At 37.8% G+C, this 21,298-nt stretch overlaps 1 protein-coding gene across 1 annotated transcript; it reads right to left on the bottom strand.

Moving 5' to 3' along the window:
- Positions 1 to 3,045: 3,045 nt before the first annotated feature.
- Positions 3,046 to 20,805, bottom strand: LOC139737665 (sialin-like). Its single transcript, XM_071648342.1, has 10 exons — positions 20,637 to 20,805; positions 17,924 to 18,138; positions 13,240 to 13,479; positions 9,019 to 9,106; positions 8,607 to 8,702; positions 7,007 to 7,131; positions 5,757 to 5,909; positions 4,041 to 4,173; positions 3,554 to 3,795; positions 3,046 to 3,219 (listed from the first exon to the last, which is right to left on the bottom strand). The coding sequence occupies exons 1-10, from the start codon at positions 20,803 to 20,805 to the stop codon at positions 3,046 to 3,048; spliced, it is 1,635 nt and encodes a 544-aa protein (XP_071504443.1).
- Positions 20,806 to 21,298: the final 493 nt, after the last annotated feature.

Raw genomic sequence — 21,298 nt, 5'->3', positions numbered from 1 at the left:
AGACGCCGCGAGATCGATTTTGATTAGTGGTCTTGCCCATGCGCAGAATATGACTTTTCTTTTCCTCCAGATCTAAAGCTACTTAATCACTATGTAGTGACAGCATGTGAAACATTTAAAATGATGCACTCTCGTACTGGTAATCTAATTGATGGAACTTCTACCAAATTATCCATTTGTCAAAACTGATTTAAACATTGTGTTTAATTACACGCAATTATCGATATAAATGTCATTATCACGCGGCGTTAAGAAAGTACAACAATCACACTGCACACACACACACACACACACACACAAAGTAATACAAGGTATTTAAAAAATGGTTTTCCCGGAAAAAAACAATCAATCATAATAACTATGGCCTTTGGGTCTTTCCAACCAACTTTAAGAAGCACATTAGGGAATATCGGAAAACTATATAAAAAATATGGTTTTGCAATGTAAATTCATAAACAAGTTATAATAGATTCAAATTCAATCGAGCACACCAGTGATTTGAGAATGTGAGGAATGTTTAGGGTATTTTACGATGAATTATGAGATTAACAAATAAATTTCCATTTTCTGTTCTGCCTTGCGATATCATGGCCTGCTTGTTTGTTGTGTTCAGGGAGGCAAAATTGTTTCACAATACTGTACATGTATTGAGATAACCACAACAGCAACAACAACAACAAAACAATAACAACAACCGTGGTTGTCCTTACACTTATGTACACGTAGTTTTGATTTCCAAATAAGACATTGCACATTACAAAAACAAAACAAAAGAAGACTACATATACTGTGGTACATTGGCACCTTTGCGACAGCCAATCGACTGAGGTTCACAGGTCATCGTACTACAACTTATTCACCTTAAACATTTTGACTGCCCGTGCCGGGTGAAGAAAGACTGTTGGCTTTATTTGCTTTTATTTTTTAAGTCACGTGTTCATGATCATTCAACATCTGCTGCATGGCTATGATTTCTGTGAAGAGAAAACCAAAAATTATGTGATCTCGTTTACAGAATTTTTCGACTACAAGTTGTATGTACATTTCATTTGAGTATTTTAGTGACACGCATGTGCGTTCGAATAACTACGTATAACTCTTTCTCCGTCAAACACAGAGAGACACGGGCGTGGATACACAGACATAGACACACACAAACCAAGGAGATATGAAACGAGCACATAAACAGACATACAGGTGCACGTCACGAGTTCGACACCCACGAGTCATACAGTCCATGACTTCGACACTAAGCAAATAATGCCCATGAGTCTGACACTAAGCAGACAAGGTCCACGAGACCGACACGTTAAGCCCCGTGATGTAATGCTGAACTTAGGGTCATTTTTACCTAGGGTCGAACTCGTGGATCTTTTTTGGTTAGTGTCGAACTCTTGGGCCTTATTTGCTTAGTGCGTATTATCAAATTCATGGGCCTTGTTTGCATACTGTCAGACTCATGGGCTGTGTGACTCGCCGACTTTTTTTTTCCAATGTCAAACTCGTGGTCTGTTTGACTCGTGGGCTGTATGATTCACGGGTGTTGACCTCGTGACGTGCAGCTGTATATTTGTGTACAGTATATGTTTGTCTCATACCTCCTTGGTTTGTATGCTTGTGTTTGTGCGTCTTTGTCTTTGTGTGTCCACGCCCATGTGACGACCCCAAACATACACCCCAAGGCAGCGGAAACTTTCATTGCAATTTTTTAACTTGTCGCAAATGAAATGAACTCTGTGAATAATTATTAAGCTGTAATATGTAGGGAAAAACAAATTCTCTTTGAACTGTCATTCCACTGAGAACAAATTTGAAAGGTTTGTTTGTTTGTTGTTTTTTTGCCTCTGTCATTATCTTCTGACTTCAGAAGACTTTATTGATAGGCATATGTATCTTTTCTTTTGGCAAGAGCAATGCCAAGAAAACTTGACACAATGTATGAAGTTGAAAATGATCCATAAGTTTTTACTATGACGTTCACACGGCGGAACTTACATACCGTTGACACGCACACAAAATAAGACGTTTGTAAAAAAAAACAAAACAAAACAACAACATATGCATGCAAATATATAAATAATGGCAGGGCCGTCTGGTCGAGCAGTTGCAACACTGAAGAGGCTACCCTTGGCAAATAAGACTGTATTATTATTATTATTGTTATTATTATTACACGTTGAAACAATGTTTTGATGACATTTTGGCCGTTTAGAGGCTGCTTTTATATCATTCATATTAGTGTCAAAACTTTATGAATGCGCTCTCGGAACGAGTACTATTTTTCAAGGCAATAACTATGTTCATTAATTCAATATATTATTGAGGTGTCAATGAGTTAATATGAACTATTATCTCCGTAACAAAACAACAACACAGTACATTATTTGATATCAACATAACCACTCCTTGAAATTCACTTCCGTCAAAATTGAAACAAATGTTAAAACATTTGAATGAACAAGCAATGGAACATAATCTCATGTATGAAAGGTGTTGCCTGTTCAATCGCTAACATCGGGTGTATATTAACACACTGTGTTACTATCAAAATACAAGTACAATTTCCAACAATCAACAAATGAACACCAATGTATGAAGAAATACGATTCAACTTTACGTAATATCCTTTGTGCTAGATACACGGGGAAGCTTGGGATAAGGGCAAAAACAAAACAGGCTCAAAACTCGGTTGAAAGAGCAGTTTATTGAGAGTAAAATTGATTGTATGATCATAATATTATGATCATACAGTGGTGACCAAAATCAATGCAACGCCTAGAAATTTGTGATATTTTCGATGCAAGTCTAGAAATGAGTTTCGTTTCGTTTTTTTTTTGTTTTTTGTTTTTTTTTTGCCAGTGCATTCATTTGAATGCTAATCAAAATATGAGGAATATTGTATTTCTTTCTGCAGTTCTGAAGAAAAACAGATGTTGGGTGATTCATTAATAGAGTCCTTTAATACGTGCACAGTGACCCTAAACAGACATTTTGGACGAATGCACATGCACTTTCGAGTTCATTTATATTCTGTTCGAGTTGACGTTAAGCCTGTTTGGTCTCGTCACTGTTGCGGTTATTTCCGTTTTGTTCTGAACCTTCAGGCTCTTGGGCCCATGGCTGGACTTCGGCTGTCCCAAAGATGCTGAACACGATGAGACCAAACATTGACACACCTGCTGTGGTCCAGAAGACTAACCGCCATCCGTGCACGTTTCCCTGGCAACGGAAAAAAGAATGAATTAATCTGTGTGTGCAAAGCTGCTGGAGTTGCCGTAATAATGACTTTCACAAAATAAATCACGGAGGTGAGTACATTTGACTGATTCTTTTTTTCTCAAGATATCTTATACACAAACCGACAAACAGACAAAACGACAGACAGACATAAAGAACCATAAACATAACCTCCGCCGACCCAATGGCGGAGGCATTGCAGACTTCCGAATTTGTAACAAAAAGCATTTTGACATTACTGCCGTTGGTAGGTTCAACATTACTGAAGCATTATAATACAATATAACTGATACATCCCCACGCCAAGGTTACCAACCTCCTTGGTTGTCAATGCGCCTATGAGGAGCGGAACAAGAAAGCCTGTCGTGCCAGCGAAACAGTTGATAATGGCGCTGAGGAAGCCCGCGTATTTAGGAGCAATGTCAAAGCCACAGATAGACGTACCGCACAGACAGAAAGCACTGGTTCCAAGACCAAGAGTAAGCAGCGCCACACCCAATGTGACGTCACAGCCGACGTAGCCAACGGACACCAGGCAGATAGTGGATGGGACGAAACCTTGGCGGAAGACAATGTGTAAGAAGAAAATGGTTGGCAGCATTTTACGGATAGGCGACATGTAGCGTGCTATCTTGCGCTTCGCCAGTACATTCTCACTATTTAAAACCTCCCACCACCTCGTCAGATGATAATCACTATGAAAGCTTCCTTTGCAGAAACATTTGGGTGAAGCATTTTAGTATCCTAAAATTGATGCCATCATTTTTGTTCGTCATCACTACAGTAATGTATGTATATCTTACCCAAGACAGTGAGAAGTTTTCTCGCTCCGGTTCTGTTTAAGATTGAACGGCTGATGATAAAGTCAGCCATATATCCTCCGACGATCATTATCAACCAGTAGAGGAGAAAAGGCAGGGCTGAGATGAACCCAGTCTGCAATCAAGAGAAGATAAAGAAGACGTTCTTCTTGAATATTTCGTCCATAGTGGTCGTCTTGAAGGGGTCATCCCACGCGACTGATACCCACAAGTCATACAGCCCATACACGAGTTCGACGTTGAAAAATAAAAGGTCCACGAGTCATACAGCCCACGAGTCATATGGCTCATTAGGCAAAGGCTCATGAGTTCGGTATAGGTAAAAACAGCCCACGAGTTCAACATTACAACACGGGGCGTAGTGTGTCGGTCTTAATCTTGTGGGCCTTGTTTACTGAGTGTCGAATTCATGGGCTGTATGACTCATGGACGGTATATGACTCCTGGGCTGTATGGCTCATGGGTGTCGGTCTCGTGACGTGCACTGGTCTTGAGTATACATCGCATCCCTCTTTCCTCAGCACAGTAGTCTGGTGCTTCGCCAATACACCGTTTCTGTCATGAATTGCAAGTTAAGGCTGTTTCTTTATACGTACCATTAAATTCACCTGCTCCCTCCAATCAAGTTTCTAAGGCAAGAAATGCTGTTGTTAAGGGCAACCTAGTTGTGAACAAACATGCATAGAAGTTAAATACATCACCAAAATGGTCCATTATTCTCACTATCACTCCAAACTCAGCAGCGAGTGTTCACTACTTCGGCCGTAAAACGTCACTTGGCATGATTCTTATGTAGAAATATTTCTCCCGTTTACGTCGATATAGGCACTTTGTCAATCAGTTGCAAAGAGATATTTCTATTAAGCAACCACGGTATCATACTAGCTAATGAGGAATACAATTACATTGATGTCAAAGTTTTAATTGATAATATAATCGCAGCAAATGTTTTGGTCTTATTTTTTTTTTGTCAGTGTAAATTTGATCTAAATAAATGTTTCTTGGTATCATCCCCATGTGAGAACAAACGGAAGCACGATTTCCGTATTAGATATCTCTTTCAAGAATATCATATATCAAGGGAGTTTCAAAGCTATAAAAAGATAGTCTATACCTTTCTCTTGACCACTGCTACACACGCCCAGATATCTCTGAAACAACACTTGATCTATTTTTTTTTTCAAGACATATAATAGTCCATTAATTCACAATAAACATGATCTATATGATCGGTTATGTTGTATCTTTATCACGTTACGTTGGTTTGCAGTAATTTATTGCACATGATTATCATGACAAGATGCCGTCATTGACCGCTTCCATGGTGGCAGACAATTTTTTTCCTAATCGCTGAGGAGAAAATACAAAATGAATCGAGTGATTAACGTATGCAGCGTATTTCAAAGGTATAACACATTGCAAACAAATGCATCATGACAAATTATTCTCTCTAGTCTGCTCGAAGTCTATTCCACTCTGATTTCCCTCTTTAACATGACAACTGATTTGACAGATATAAATGCAAATGAATTGCCCAGACACAATTGACAAAACGGGGAAGTATGACAGAGTCATGAGAATATTGAAATTCGCCCCGTAAAATTTGTAGAACATTTCCATAGTTAATTTGCAACGGTTTGAAATGCCTAAGAATCTCACCACATCATCCCCTTGGTTTAATATGTCCCCTTAACCTACCTGATATATGTCAAAGTGGAGCACGTCATTCAAGTAAATAGGAAGGTTTGTAGAAAACAGGTAAAGAATCCACAACACTGCGAAGTCTCCTATGCACACCGCGAGCAGCGGGACTGACGTCATGATAGACCGCCATGGCGTCACACTGGGTTGCTATGCAACAGAGAAAAAGAGTACGGGAATTCACTTGTAGCGCTCTTTTGAATATATATTTAGGGAGTATCTTATGTGGTCAAGGCAAAATCATTGAAGAGCACATCTACATAAGTGCTGATAATTAAGAAAAAGAAACAAAGCTATTCCAAAAGTGCAGATCAAACAAATGCAATGACACCAAAATTTCAGACAGAAAAAAAAAGACAAAGGATGAAAATAATGGTTAAGTTGCGAGTAATAATGATTATGTAGTAAGCTAGAGAAATCTAAAGAAGTGTTGCGAAAGCCAGAAAACAATTGATACAGCAAAGAATAAAAGGGAGCTGTAGACATGATAATCGGATGGGTGGAGAGTATGCTGTGTCCGTGATATTTCGAGCTGATTGCATGGAACGAGGCAAAGAAGGGGATGGAGGAGCAGGCGGTATGGGAATTAAAGGGTCGGGGAGGATTTACGAAGGGGAAGGCTCTTAAAGAGGTAATCCAGTCCAAATATAAGTTAGTCTGATAAAAAAGAGTAGAATTTTACGAGTTCAATGGTAAAATTTTGACTGAAATCGGATGAAAAATAAGGAAGTTATGAAATTTTGAAGTTTTAATTTCTCCAAAACAGTTCAAGTACGGTGGGTATGAATATGCAAATGAGTGAGCTAACCATGTCATACCCTCACAATTTTCCATTGATCGTGTACAAAAAATGACGAAAATTCAATGTTTCTGTCCTTGAAGTCTGAAAAATGACGTTATTCCTGGTTGAATAACTTCAGAATAGTGATCAGTTAGATATAGGAGGATTTGAGCCTCAGGGCAGAATTGCGTTTGAATGAAAAACGGGAAATTTCAAAATTTTATGTATAAACTATATGGTAAGTTGTGAGGGAATGACATGCTCACTTTGCCATTTACATATTCATATTGACTGTTCAAAAACTGTTTCCCCCTATAGCGAAACTTCAAAATGTCATAACTTCCTTATTTTTCGTTCGATTTCGATCAAATTTGTACCGTTGAACTCGTAATATTTCACTCTTCTAATCTGATTAACTTATATTTGGACTGGATTTCCCCTTTAAGGGGGTTCGAATACGCCTTACTGTTTGCTCAAGTCCAACAGATTTGGTGATATAATCACGTTCGGTGTCCGATATTCTTGGATGCGAGGAGGGCGAGTCGTACACTAGGCTTAGCCAAACTATACACCCCATAATGCAGAGTGTACCTGCATGCAAGAATGAAACATCGCAATTAACTCGTTGTAAATGTGCATGTTCGTTCAAGGACCTACGGATTCGGTTTCGAGAAACATAGGTATATCTCGAAGTTGCCACCAGCATTTTATGATAACGCTACAAACGGAAGGAACAAAAGTGTTGTTGCGTGAAATAATATAGGGCCAAAGTTAATTGTCATGGCCACAGTAGTTATTCGTGCTATGCCACTTATCACATTATTTATTTAATTTCTATTACAAAATGATTGCAGATAAAGAAAAGGCGCATCACGACAACGATGCACATAACACAAAGACATGATAAAAAGCGACATACATGATTACAAACATACATCATTTTCTCGGATTAAGTCGTACACGTGAATCTAGAAAAGATAAATCCGAACAAAATTAAGTGAGTATTCTTTATTAATTTTTCTTCTTTTTTTTTAAAGCCAAGCCGTATTTCTATTATAGAAGAATGATGCAATGCTTTCTCGATTCAGGCTAAAGGAAGCAATCAGGGTGTTGGATTGTTATAGTGAAGATTAGAAAACAGATTTGTTACAAATCAACGACTGCAAATAATCAGTTGCATTTGTAAACTAAGCTACATTTCAGACAGAGTGCGACCGTTCAATTTACCATTTTGTAATGGACTGGTGGTACTCTTTGCATCCCCATGGCAATCTCATGGGGTCATCCCACTAGACCGACACCCACGAGTCATACAGCCCACGAGTTCGACATTGAAAACAGGTCCATGAGTCCTACAGCCCATGAGTTTGACACTAGGCAAATAAAGCCCATGAGTTCGATACTGTTATAGATAGGTAAAAACAGCCCGAGAGTTCGATAGATACAACACGGTGGTAGGGGCTTATTGCGTCGGTCTCGTGGGCCTTGTTAGCTTAAATAGTGTCGAACTAATGGGCTGCATGACTCGTTAGCTGTAAATATAACTCGCGACATGGGCTGTATGACTTCTGAGCTGTATGACTCGAGAGGTGTATAACTCGTGGTTGTCGGTCTCGTGACGTGCACCCCAATCTCACGACACCACGCGACGTGTCGTGAGATTGTCAATCTTTTACACAGTCTAACGGTTAGCAGGATAATAATGTTATGTTTGTATACATAGGTCACTTTGTTTTTTGTCTTGTGTGCATACAGCATGTTTGTCTGTGTGAGTATTTATATTGTGTAGGATGGTATATCGTGTTTGGTTGGTTCATCATCTTTCGAGTGTGTGGCGAAAATCCTTTGCATCGTATACCTGTATGGTGATTATCTCTTGAAATATAATTCATCACATGTATAGTAAATTGTAGTAAGAAACACAGACTTCGGGAATAATGAGAGAGAGAGAGAGAGAGAGAGAGAGAGAAAGAGAGAGAGGGAGAGAGAGAAGCCAATTTTCTTTGTAACTGCACTGGGTAAGTAATCCTGATGTTTATCAAACAAAAGAAGAATTCGCCCTGAACCTGTGAAGTAAAAAGCAGAAGGCCAGCCGCCTGCTTCCTCTGAGCTTGTCCACAGCCCAGCGATAGGTAGGCCGATTATCTGCCCCAATGGGATTCCTGAAAAAACAACAAACAAACAAACAAAAAAGAAGGTTATTTATTCATTTACATAACACTTCACGAACTCAACTGATTATAAATTCGGATATATTTACCACTGTCTACTATTTTTTCGCAAGAAGACAAACTCAGAAATTTATGAAGAGTCAAATTTTAAACACACAATGTTTCAGATTATCCCCCAAAAGGTGAGGAACACTTACTGAAAATATGATGATTATGAAAGTGACCGTAATTTTCGTTTAAATGAAAATATAGAACCCAGCTCGTTGCTTTACGGATCACACAAAATCAGAATGCTTCAGTAACAAACCTGAGAGTCCGATCGATATCAGGCGACTTCTTTCTTCAGGAGGAGCCCATCTGGCCATGATGGCGTAATAGACCGGGTACCTGCAGCCCTTTGGAAGGAGGAATATGATATTCATACACTATGATATGGTGATATCCAGGAAAACATGGTATCTCTGCAGCCATAGATCGAGTCACAGCAAGACTATTGTGATTTACTACGTTTCAGCCAGTGAAGGCTAGTCTTACATTAATATCACAGATGAATGTATAAATGAAATGAAATTCATGCTTTTTCATAACATTGTGTTTGCACCGTCTGACAAAGGACTAAGGCGCGAAACGGTTTAATGCAATTACAGCGACATCCATTGATATCTTATTCATAACTCTACATCTCTTTGTTATAACTGCAAGTTACCCCACATCGATGGGAAGCCATATTGTACATGATCGTGACTTCCTTCTGTGTCTCGATCCGGACCCAAGCCGAATATCTCGTTTACTGAATAAGGATGGAGATCATTTCACGTTTGATGTTCAGGCACTTCCCCTGTCTTCACTCCAAAAAAAAAAAAAAAAAAAAAAAAGGGGGGGGGGTTGGAAGCGGATTAGGAGACATCGAGGTGTAAGGGGTGGGAGACGAAAACAGGGACATGCAGCATCAACAAGTGGAGAAAACATACCTCCAAAAGATATAAATAGGGGTAGATCAGTGAATGCTCAGCCTCCTGCCATTGCAAAATGTGCTGTTCTAAATGCACGTTCAGTTTGCAACAAAGCTGCTCTCATTCTCTCATTTCTCATCGATCATGACAATGATGTCTTAGTAATTACTGAAACCTGCCTGACGGATGGAGATGAAGTCACCCCTCGCCAGTTGCTCCCAGACCCTGATGGCTACAGCTTCATCTCAGTGCCCAGAAATGGTCGTGGTGGTGGTCTTGGTATTGTAGCTAAAAGTCACATAAGCATCAAGCTGCGACCCCTCAAAAATGTGAAAGCTTTGAATGCGCCGAGTTCGATCTTAGGGCTGCTAGTTTGTCAACGCTTCTGGTCGCAGTCTGTAGACCTCCACCCTCTACGCAGAATGGACTCTCCAGGCATCAGTTCTTAACTGAGTTCACCCCTTTTCTGGAAGATCTTGTCACTAGACAGGATAATTTTATCATTATGGGGGACTACATGGATAATCTTGACAATCCGGAAGCTGCCTAGTTCGCCAACTTTTTGAATGACTGCAACTGTATTCAGCTTGTAAATCAGTCAACTCACATGGCAGGTCATATCCCCGATATCATTATAATCAAGTGTTGTTATGAGTTCCTGGATCCAAAGGATGTTTCGATCGGATCGTTTATCTCTGATCATGCAGCTGTTCATTTCTGCTGTAGACTTGGGGAGTCTTCTCACAAAAAATGTGACAAGAAATTTCGTAAACTGCGCTCAGTTGACATTCCTTCCTTCCTCGACGATATTGAAACAGCTCTGAATCAGCAGGATTTTTGGGACAAAGCTGATGCTAATGATTTTGCTGACTGTTATGATGCCAAAATCGAATGTACTTTGGACAAGCATGCCCTAATGAAAACTGTACGTGTACCTGAACGTGAGCCAGTGCCGTGGTACACAGATGGCTTGCGGCAAAGAAACAGCATGTAAGGAGGGCAGAAAGACGCTGGCGTAAATCAGGACTCACTGTGGATTGCAAAGAGTTTGCAAAGCAACGAAATATCTTCATTTATATGGCATCTGCAGCCAAGAAAGATCATATTATCAAGGAGAAGATAAAGGACTGTGATGGTGATCAAAAGCTTTTGTTTCGTCAGGTTAATGAGCTCCTAGGAAGGTCAAAATAAAAAAAGTTACCTACCATCTATGATAGTGAAGCAGATCTTGCCAACATATTTAGTGACTTCTTTCATGAGAAGATATACACCATCCGCAATATGCTATCCAACTTTTCTGCCAGTGGAATAGCTCATTAAACTCCCCACCCTCCTTCCTCTACATGGCTCTCCTTCCAACTCCTATCATCAGTCGAGGTTTCCAAAATCATCAAAAGCTCACCCTGCAAGTCGTGTGCCCTTGATCCTGTTCCAACGTGGATGGTGAAAGCGGATAGATTTGCAGACATCATCAAGATCATTAACTCTTCCCTTGAAGCTGGCATTGTCCCAGACATCTTCAAGCGTGCTCATGTCACGCCCCTGCTTAAGAAGACTACTCTTTATCCTAACTCTCTCGACAACTGTAGACCGTTTGTCTCCAAAGTTCTTGAGAAAGTTGTTGCAAATTTCCTGTGCAAGTATCTCAAGGGAAATGATCTGTTCGAGAACCTGTAGTCCGCATATCAACCAGGGCACAGTGTGAAAACTACCCTTGTCAAGTGACAAATGATATCCTCTTAGCCCTCGACAAGAAACAGATGGTACTTCTTGTCCTCTTAGATCTATCCGCGGCGTTCGATACTGTGGACCACGAGTTGCTGCTGATGAGAATGTCGTTTTGGAATCTCTGGAAACGTGCTCAAATGGTTCCGCTCTTACCTGACTTTGAGATCCCAAGTACAGGGTAGTTACTTTATTGGATTCTTCATCAAAGCAATGCTACATCGAATGTAGTGTCCCGCAGGGCTCCGTGCTGGGACATATCCTCTTTTACCATGTATACTTCTCCTCTTGGTGACATAGCAAGACATGTTGGCCTGAGCTATCATCTCTATGCTTACGACACGCAGCTCTATGTTGCCTTCAAGCCAGGAATAACCGATCAGGTCTGTTGTCGGCAAATTCAGGATTGCTTGGCGGCAATGCAGGATTGGATGAGTGGCAATTTCCTGAAACTTAATAATGACAAAACTGATGTGATCCTGATTGGTTCCCGACACCAACACTCTGTGTTTGAGATGGAACATATTTCCCTGAACGGCCAGAATCTGTCGCTCTTGGAATCGGTTCGTGACCTTTGAGTGATCTTAGACAACAGATTGAATATGAATGACCACATCACAAGTGCTTGTAAGAGTGCCAACTACCATCTGAGGAACATTGTAAGAATTCGCAGATTCTCGTCTGAATCTGATGCAGTCAAGGTTATTCAAGCCCTAGTATCATCGTGCATTGACTATTGTAATGCAGTATTAGCTGGTCTGCCTAACTCTTCTATCTCTCGCCTCCAAAGGGTACAGAACAGTGCCGCCCATGTTCTAGCTCGTGTGAGGAAGAATGTCCACATCACCCCAATACTAAGACAATACCACTGGCTTCCAGTCAAGAAGAGGATTAAGTACAAGATTCTTACCCTTGTTTTCAAGGCATTACATAGCATGGCTCCGAAGTATCTTCAGGACTTGGTCACAGTGAAGCAGTCAGCGTACGGTATACGTTCTTCGCCTTCGACTGTGCTACATGCTCCCAAAACTCGGACAACCTACGGGGATCGCGCCTTCCTCCATATGGCTCCTTCACTTTGGAATAAACCTCCGGATAATGTTCGCAACATACACAGCTTAGATACTTTTCAGCGACATGTCAAGGCATATCTTTTTGCTCAATCACATGATTAGTTTTTTTGTTGTTGTTAGGCGTTGTCATTGTATAGTATTGCCTTGTATGGTATTGCACTGTATTGTAATGTATTATTTCTTTGTACCTTTTCTATTTCCTTAAGGGAGAGCAGCAAGCGCTTTGAGTAGTTTGTAACTAGATACAGCGCTTTATAAGAAAGTACATATATATATATATATATATATATATATGTATATATAAGATTCGACACTAACCTCTTTCTCTAATGGTCCGTTCCGGCCACTGAAATTTTCATTTTGAAATTCTTATGGTCCGAAATAAAAGGAAACTTAACAATTCATTGTCAATCTCAAATGCTCGATCGCGCCAACAAAAGATAACCTTTTTGGAAGTTTGATGAATAAATGGCGGTTCTGGTAGATAAACATAATTTTTTTTAGTGGCCCCTAGACACACCGGGCCATCGCTTACGTCGAGGCCTGTATACACAATATACATGCACACATACGTACTTTACATACATACACACATAATGTATGCACATACATACACACATAATGTATGTACATACATACACCTTACCTACATACCTACACACATATTATATACATACATACACATACATACATACATACATACATGTGTATATACGTACATACTGTACATACAAACTAAAAAATTGAATTCGAAACTATATGAGGAAAATAGAATACCTCTACCAGACCAGGAACCACCTGGTTTATACATAGCCATGCCACGCCTGCATGGGCCGCCACTGGTACCAACACGTTACACACACCAGTCACACCAAGACTTAGACCGAAGAACCAAACACTAGCTCTGCTGTATCTATTAGCAAAGTAGCCGACAGGGACCTGAAGTACTAGGAAGCCATAGAAGTAGGACGCCAGGATAAGTTCTTGTGTTTCTATCGTCCAAGAGAATGGACCATCCTGCTGGGAATGGACAAACAAACAAACAAGCAAACATACAAGCAAACACACAAATGGAAAAATAATAACATAGAACCTATGTAACTTTACTGGTATAAACAATGAACTTATGTACTCGAGCTCTTTAAAGATAAAGCTGGAACAAGGAAAGACTGTGTTATTCATTGGCCCGTGTTACAATCAAGTAGCAAGACAGAATGCCACAGACCTATCAGTTGGACCTTTGTATTACACTTGTATTTGATGTTAATGCTAGATCTAATGATAGATATTATCTATCCTCAATGTAATCAACTTTTATCCCTCGATGTAATATCAACCTTAAGTACAATATTGGATGATGTCCGTTATTTCGAACAGTCATAATTGGAAATGAAATAAGGCTTATTATTTGGAAACACGCAAATTCCAAGTTACAATGGATTGTAACAGGGGCCTATGAATAACACACTTTTTCCTCGTTCCAGTGTGTTCGTAACTCTGGAAAAGAAAAAGGGGTTTGTTAATCTGAATATTAATTTTGTGGCATTATTTCGAAGGTTCGTAAGTCCGAAAATGAAATAAGATCCATTATTTCGAAGTTTCTTTGACCTATAACTGAAATAAGATTCGATCCTTAATGTAAATGGACGTAGAATGTACAACTTTTAAACCTAAACGTGATAACATTTACCCTATTCATATTACCTTTTGATTGAGCATAAGTGTAATATCGGCAATAAATCTCATAAATTTAAATTTTAAACAATTTAACATAATATTGACCCTAAATACAGCATCAACTTTAGATAAAATAACATTTAACCCTTTATACAATGACGACTTTTAAGTGTTGTAACTCTTAACCCTATAACTATAACTTTTAATCTATAATGTAATATCGAAACTAAATGTAACCCTAAATGTAATATCGACCCTGATTGTACTAACTTTAACCCTATAATATCGACCCTACATGTAATAACTTTTAAACCTTTAATATCGACCCGATACATGTAATTAGTTTTAACCCGTAGTATTATAATAACCGGGGACAACCACAGATTATAATAACCTTTAACCACAAATGTAACATTGACCCTGAGTGTTATAGCTTTTAACACTTGATACAATATCAAAGGTAATCATTCTTAATATAATATTGACCCCAAACAAGACACTTTTAACACTAAGTGTAATTTAGATCCTGTCGTTGTGTAATGATATCCCAAACATTTACTACCCATTCCATTTCACGATAATTACCGCATGACCATTGACCTCTGTCATAAACCTTTATCCATATCTACCTCCCCACCTCCACACGGTAATTGATCCGTATCATTTCTTAAAGGAACCAAAACCCAAAGAGCAATGTGGATTGAGTGAAAGCAGCAACATCAGTGGAACACCATCTGTGAAAGTTTGAGGAAAATTGGACAATTGATGCAAAAGTTATGAAGTCTAAAAGTTTTGGTGTTGGAATCACTGCAGAAGGAGACTACTTGAGTTTATGACATCATTGTGTCGACAACGATTTAAAGAAAATGTAAAGAAAATTCAACATGCTTTCACTTTTCTAGCGTAATGATATAGAACACTTCACTAACAGCTTTCAGAAAGCAAGGGAAATAATTACGATATACCCTTAACATAAAATGGCAGTATCAAGTTAATGGAATGTGTAATTTTCATTAAAAAAGTTTTTTTTTTGAATTCTCTATATATTTTCTTCATATTTTTGTCCACATGTGACGTCATGAAATCTAGTAGTCTCCTTATCCAGTCATTACAACACCGAAACTTTAAAGATTAATTGCTTTTGCATCGATTGTCCGATTTTCCTCAAACTTTCACTGATGTGTTCTACTATAATCAGCCAGCTAGAATAGATTATTCAGAGACTTATGTTTGATATTCTGACCTATGTTTGATTTCAATTTTTATGCAACAAGGTTCAGGTTGAGTAAACTCCAAATATCCTATCTGACCCTGTCAAAATAACCCCACTAATTACTTGAAATTGATGTGAAGTACAATTAAAACCCTCTCAAATTAGTCCCGCCTTTTCCAACAACAACTAACATTGACTAAGTATTACCCTATTGATAACCTCTCTCTCTCGTATCAGAAGATCCTCGGAATGAGAGGACTTACCAAAGAGGCTTCTCTAATAAACTACAATTCAAAATTTTCACTGTGTGTGGCATGTGATCATTCTACGTACCTGTAGCCACAACACAACACTAAATTACTCGGGTCAAATGTAAGAAAAAGAATGAATATGTATGTCTGTATCTTTAGAAACAATACACACATTACCGTATCAAAGGGATCATTTCATAATATAATAACGTCTTGATCAGACACGATCTTAGTTATGCATGTCTGACACAGATCACCTTATGTTTTTGTATGATTATTTTGGATTATTACTTTCTGTACAAATCTTCCCTGCTGGAAAGAACACAGTGTCACTCAGTGTGAAACACAACGTGAAACACAGTGTGAAACACAGTGTGGACACATCGTGAACCAATTGTGAACGAATTGTGAAATTTCTTCACATTGTTATAATCAAGCGTTTTAACATTGTGAACACGTTGTGAATCCTCATTCACAATGTGAAACATAATATAACTATGTAAAATCATCTACACGCTGTTAGATTTTTCACGTTTTCACATATAGTCGACTACGTGGACACTGTGTTCTTTCCAGATTGTCTAATGACTTCAAAATTACGTCACCTGTGTTTCATGTTCCACAGATGGCAAACCTTATTTTTTAACGTGATCAGTTAACAGAGACGTCATTATGACATCATTATTTCATGACATGACATTACTGTGTATGTATTTCTCCATCTAAAGTCATTTGTAGTGAAAATTATAATGTAAATATTCTATGTAATTACCTATGATTACAATACCAAAACTTGCCCTGAAGCGCTTACGTGCACGTACGCGCGTGTCAAAATAATTTAAAAAAAATCCAAATGAGCTAGATTTCATTTTGCATAATGTTTTGCACTCTGTGAGCAATTCAAAATATTACATGAGCGTCATTTCCCCTGTACACATTCGTAAAGCAGAAATGATTTTGATATTTTGCATGGAATCGATGTACAACATTTATTGAAAACAATATGTTCACCAAATTTCATCTCTATCCAACTTTCCAAAATTGTAATTAAAATGCGTCGATGACGATATTACCGGAGAAATAAGCGAAAGAATGGCACTATTTTTATTAAATCTGTTGCAGCTAGTTAGGATATACAATAACCTCCACGTTTTGTTTACACATAATAGTGCTGATGAGCTGTATGTGTGATTTGATGAGTTACCAAGACTGGAAAAACAATTTGAAATTATTAAATTCCTTGATATAAAAAAAAATAAATAAAAGTACGCAATTTCACAATGACATCATGAAATCTAAAAATCAATTTCAGCGTATCTCTTTTATCCTACAACAATTTCCCCCTGATTTCAGTACATTGTAACTTAATTACTAAACTTCATTTTGAGTGAATAACATGGTATTTCAATTTGATGACGTCATCAATATAAAAATATCGATGAAAGTTGACCATGTTAAATATTTCGATTTTACGTGTTGTCCCTACGGCTGTCATTTTTTCCCCAAATGATTACTTTTGTTTATTAAACAATACCTCACTTTTGGTTTGACAATTTTCTCCTAACATTTCATATTTTGTAGGTGATACTTTGGACTTTGCGCCCTTTGGTTTTTCATCGAATAATTTGATTGGATTTGATTAATCAAGTTTACATATTATTTGGTTGAAATGGAAATTTGTATCAAGGAGCTTTTTGATTGTGTTTCGGCAGAACTTGTAGCTTCGCCGCAACAAACCGGATTTGATTTCTGGCGCTGATTAGGCTTTTACTTTTGTAAAATATGATGAATGTCTCCAAAACTCAAATGGCCAAATCATCCCTGATCTCAGTCCTGACAAATTCTAAGTCTACTTTTCGAATGCTATATGATATTATTTCAATAAACAGCAACAGCTCACTTATCCTAGGTCGATTTCTTTCAGCTTTTCATATAGGCTTTTTCCTCAACTAATGACCTAATTCCACGGATTGATGGGATCGCCTTATATGTTATCTTGGCAAATTTCTAAGTCTAGTTACATTTAGGGTTGATATTACATCAAGGGTTAAAAGCTATTACATTTAGGTTTAAAAAGTTATGACATTTAGGATTGATATTTATACATGTATATTTATAATAAAAGTCGTTGAAATTACGGGCAACATTACATTTAGAGTTGAATCTATGTGGGGTTGGCTCCATTGTTTTAAGAATATTGCACATCTAGAGTTATATACAGTTATTACACTTAAGGCCGATGTTGCACTTAGCGTTGTTATAATATTTAGGGGTGATAAAAACTTTCTCTGTGTTAAAAAGACCAAGGAGAGATTCTCACCTGTCTCACAGGAGATGAGCTGGAGTTGTACTCCGAACAGAGTTGGGAAGATGCATTGGTGTCCCTGTGGTGTAACTCTACATTAAGAGCACTGTCGTTAACCATTGCAGTCATGGCAATGCTTATGGTGACCCTTGACATGAAGCCGCAGGTAAACATGCAAAAGGCCAGGTAGGCAATGATGTAACGTGTTGAGAACATCATTTTCAAGGCCGCTGTAAAGGAATATAAGAGCACACAAAAATCCCGTAAAAAATCTACTTATATTACCAAGGAGGTTTTATACATGAGTTCCAACTGGCTGTAATTATTCAAACAGTTGTCAGATTCACCAGAATATCTCAGTAAGTTCTTGGTCAGGTACGCTCCCTCTCGTAATTTAAGATCAACTCAGAAAAATTCTCTCCAATGTCCTATTATCACAACAAAGTTTTATGGTGAGCGATCTTTTGCCCATGCTGCTCCCACACTGTGGAACGCTGTTCCGTGTTATATAAAAGAAGCTCCCACAGTGTTAAAGTTTAAAATTGCTCTCAAGACATTTCTGTTCAAAAAGTATTATGAATGAGTTTGGTTCTGCATTTATTGTACACATATTGTACACTGCATTTCTTCTTTCTACTTCATCCCTCTCCTTAAAGCGCATAGAGACACCACGGTAGTGATATGCGCTATATAAGCACTGTGTTATATATATATATACTATTGATGTACAAAAGAATTCAACAGGTGTACTTGTGCCTTTGATGATCGATGTTCGACGCCACCGTCTTGCTGAGCAATCTGAAGATTAATTTTGAACGTTATCATAATGTTGGCCATATTTTGCTTATTTATCTATTAAATGAAATGAAATTTCACTTGATGATAAAGCATGTAAAACAAAAGTCAATTCCGTCCAGAAATTTGCGCAAAAGTGTAAATCAGAGCTGTATCCTGTGAAAATGTTTAAAACTGTACCATCCTGGAAAGCTGGTTTTATCACTTTCCCGTTTAATTTCCACAAATGAAACTAATATGGAATAATTTTCAAGTATAATTCTTTATTGATAGATATATCAAATTAGTGCCCGGGTATGCCCAGTCGAGTAATTTTCATCTTTATTTCAGCATTTTTTGCTCAATTTCTATTCGCGCATCCTCGTGTCTGTACCACCTACCTTTTACAATAAGGGATAGCGAAAAGTAATTACCATCACAAAGACATATCTTCCTTTGGAAGTGGCTGGTGACTATGTGATGAGACAGGAGTCAATTGTCTTCGTATCTGCGCGGCAGATCCTGTTTGGTACATGCATCAAATATTTTTGAGCGGCGGCTTTGAACATCTAGTAAAGGAAATAAGACGGTTGTGACTCCATTCTCTAGAACCTCCTTGATATTACTATTGTACTTTATTATGTGTTTCAAGTTGAGATTTCACGTATTGGCTCCACGAATAAACTCATGCTTTATTGGCCAAAAATGCATTACCTTTGTTTCTTCATTATATATAATATTATACACAAAAACCTGTTAAAGGGTCGAAAGCTTGGCAGCAATAAAAGGCAATAATTGAATTACTGCAACGTCCGCTACCAGTCTTCTTCCTTCGTCACGGCTATTCATTTATATATATATATATATATATATATATATATATATATATATATTTACATATATTACATATATGTATATATATATATATATGTTATATATATATATATATATATATATATATATATATATATATATTATATATAAGTAACAAAGCTGCAACAAAGTTCATGCTGTATTCACCAACGGTTTATTTCTTCACACAAATTTTCGAGCGTCTCGCCGCCCTTTCTCAATCTTTCTCAAGTGTTGATACTTGTATCAACACAGATTGATGGAATGGCTTGCTGCCGAAGGGAAAGATGTCTTTTTGAAGTTTGAATACAAGGATATGCTGGCCTTTCGAAAATGCCCAGAAGATAACAAGTAGACAAATTGGCATTGATATTTTAACTACATCTTTATAAACAATCTAAGACAGAACAAACCTCACGGTATTGTGATATGCTAGGGAAACCTAGGCCAGTTGGGCGCCACTATTAACAATGCTATACATCCAACTCATAACCATCCGTCATCCATCCCGGTACAACCTCCACTCCTCACAGCGTATCACACTAAATCATCCCATTGCCAAGATGCTTACCACACTAGGTGATGAAGCATTTTCATCTGCGGTTCCCAAACTGTGGAATCAACTACCCCAAACTCTCCGCAACCAGCAGTCTCTCATCATCTTCAAAAACATCTAAAAACTAACTTGTTTCATTAAGAATATTATCAATTGTGAATTTATATTGCGCAGTTTCTATGAAGCATATATCCTCAACTGCGCATAACAATATGATATAATCAAAGGAAAAAACAGATAATGAAAGAAAGTAACACAATTTAATTCTTAACTTAAAATCGTACAATATAATGAAATCAAAGAATAATTGCATAATCAGAATTTATAAAGGATATCTGATATCTGGGAACCATGCGGATAATGTACAGCACTAAGATTATGTGAATTAAACTTTGCTGACATAGATGTGTTTTAGTGTTAATAATCCAATGGTAAATCGCATTTAAACATGAACGTTTATGGAAAATGCGCTATACTAAATGTATAATATTATTGTTATTACCATTATTATTATCAAGTAACTTATAAGATTATAAGCGAACTTACGTAGCTTGCAGAATTTCTCCTTCCGACTCGGCGTCTCATCGCGATAGTTTGGGACTTCAACATCCACGGCACGTTTGATGTCTTCCATGCTGCTGCCCTGATGTCGAGGTGTGTCATCACTTGACCGCAGTGGTTTCTCTTTGTCGTCGTTGTTGTTTGTTGTCGTCATCTGCTTGACAAAAAGAGTAGCTCGATGTCATAGGTAAGTGAACACTGTATAAATTTGCTCTCTTGACCACGTGACATCCCATGACAAATACAGAATTTGCAGATATATATATATATATATATATGTATATATATATATATGTATATGTATATGTATATATATATGGGTAATGGAGTAAAAGAAAGTTATAAGAAAGATAGGAGGGGAAGGTAGGGAGGGGGGGAGGGAGGGAGAGAAAGGTAAAGAGAACGATCTATAGTAAAAGGCAAAGAGAGGAAAAAATAGAATGAGATAAAAAATAGAATGAGATAAAGTTCTATTATGATAGAAAGGTATGTTTTGAAATCAAATATTGTATATTTTAATTTGTTTGTGTATAGATGTATTTTTTTTTGTCAATCTGTTTGTGACCATGTAACTGTACCTGTTGAGTGTGCTTTTTTATTATGTAAGATGTATTTACATGTTTTTCTGTAGTGTCCTTTGCCTTGCC

This window comes from Diadema antillarum, unplaced genomic scaffold (genome assembly GCF_040938485.1).
Source record: "Diadema antillarum isolate AM-2024a unplaced genomic scaffold, OU_Dant_1.0 seq00000698_RagTag, whole genome shotgun sequence".
Lineage (NCBI taxonomy): Eukaryota > Metazoa > Echinodermata > Echinoidea > Diadematoida > Diadematidae > Diadema > Diadema antillarum.
This window is presented reverse-complemented; position numbering and strand designations above follow the sequence as displayed.

Coding starts and splice junctions, on each gene's coding strand:
- LOC139737665 (XM_071648342.1), bottom strand. CDS start 20,805: ATGACGACAACAAACAACAACGACGACAAAGAGAAACCACTGCGGTCA. Junction 7,132..8,606: donor TTCTGCTTTTTACTTCACAG/GTTCAGGGCGAA, acceptor TCTTGCATGCAG/GTACACTCTGCATTATGGGG. Junction 5,910..7,006: donor CTGTTGGACTTGAGCAAACA/GTAAGGCGTATT, acceptor TCTGTTGCATAG/CAACCCAGTGTGACGCCATG.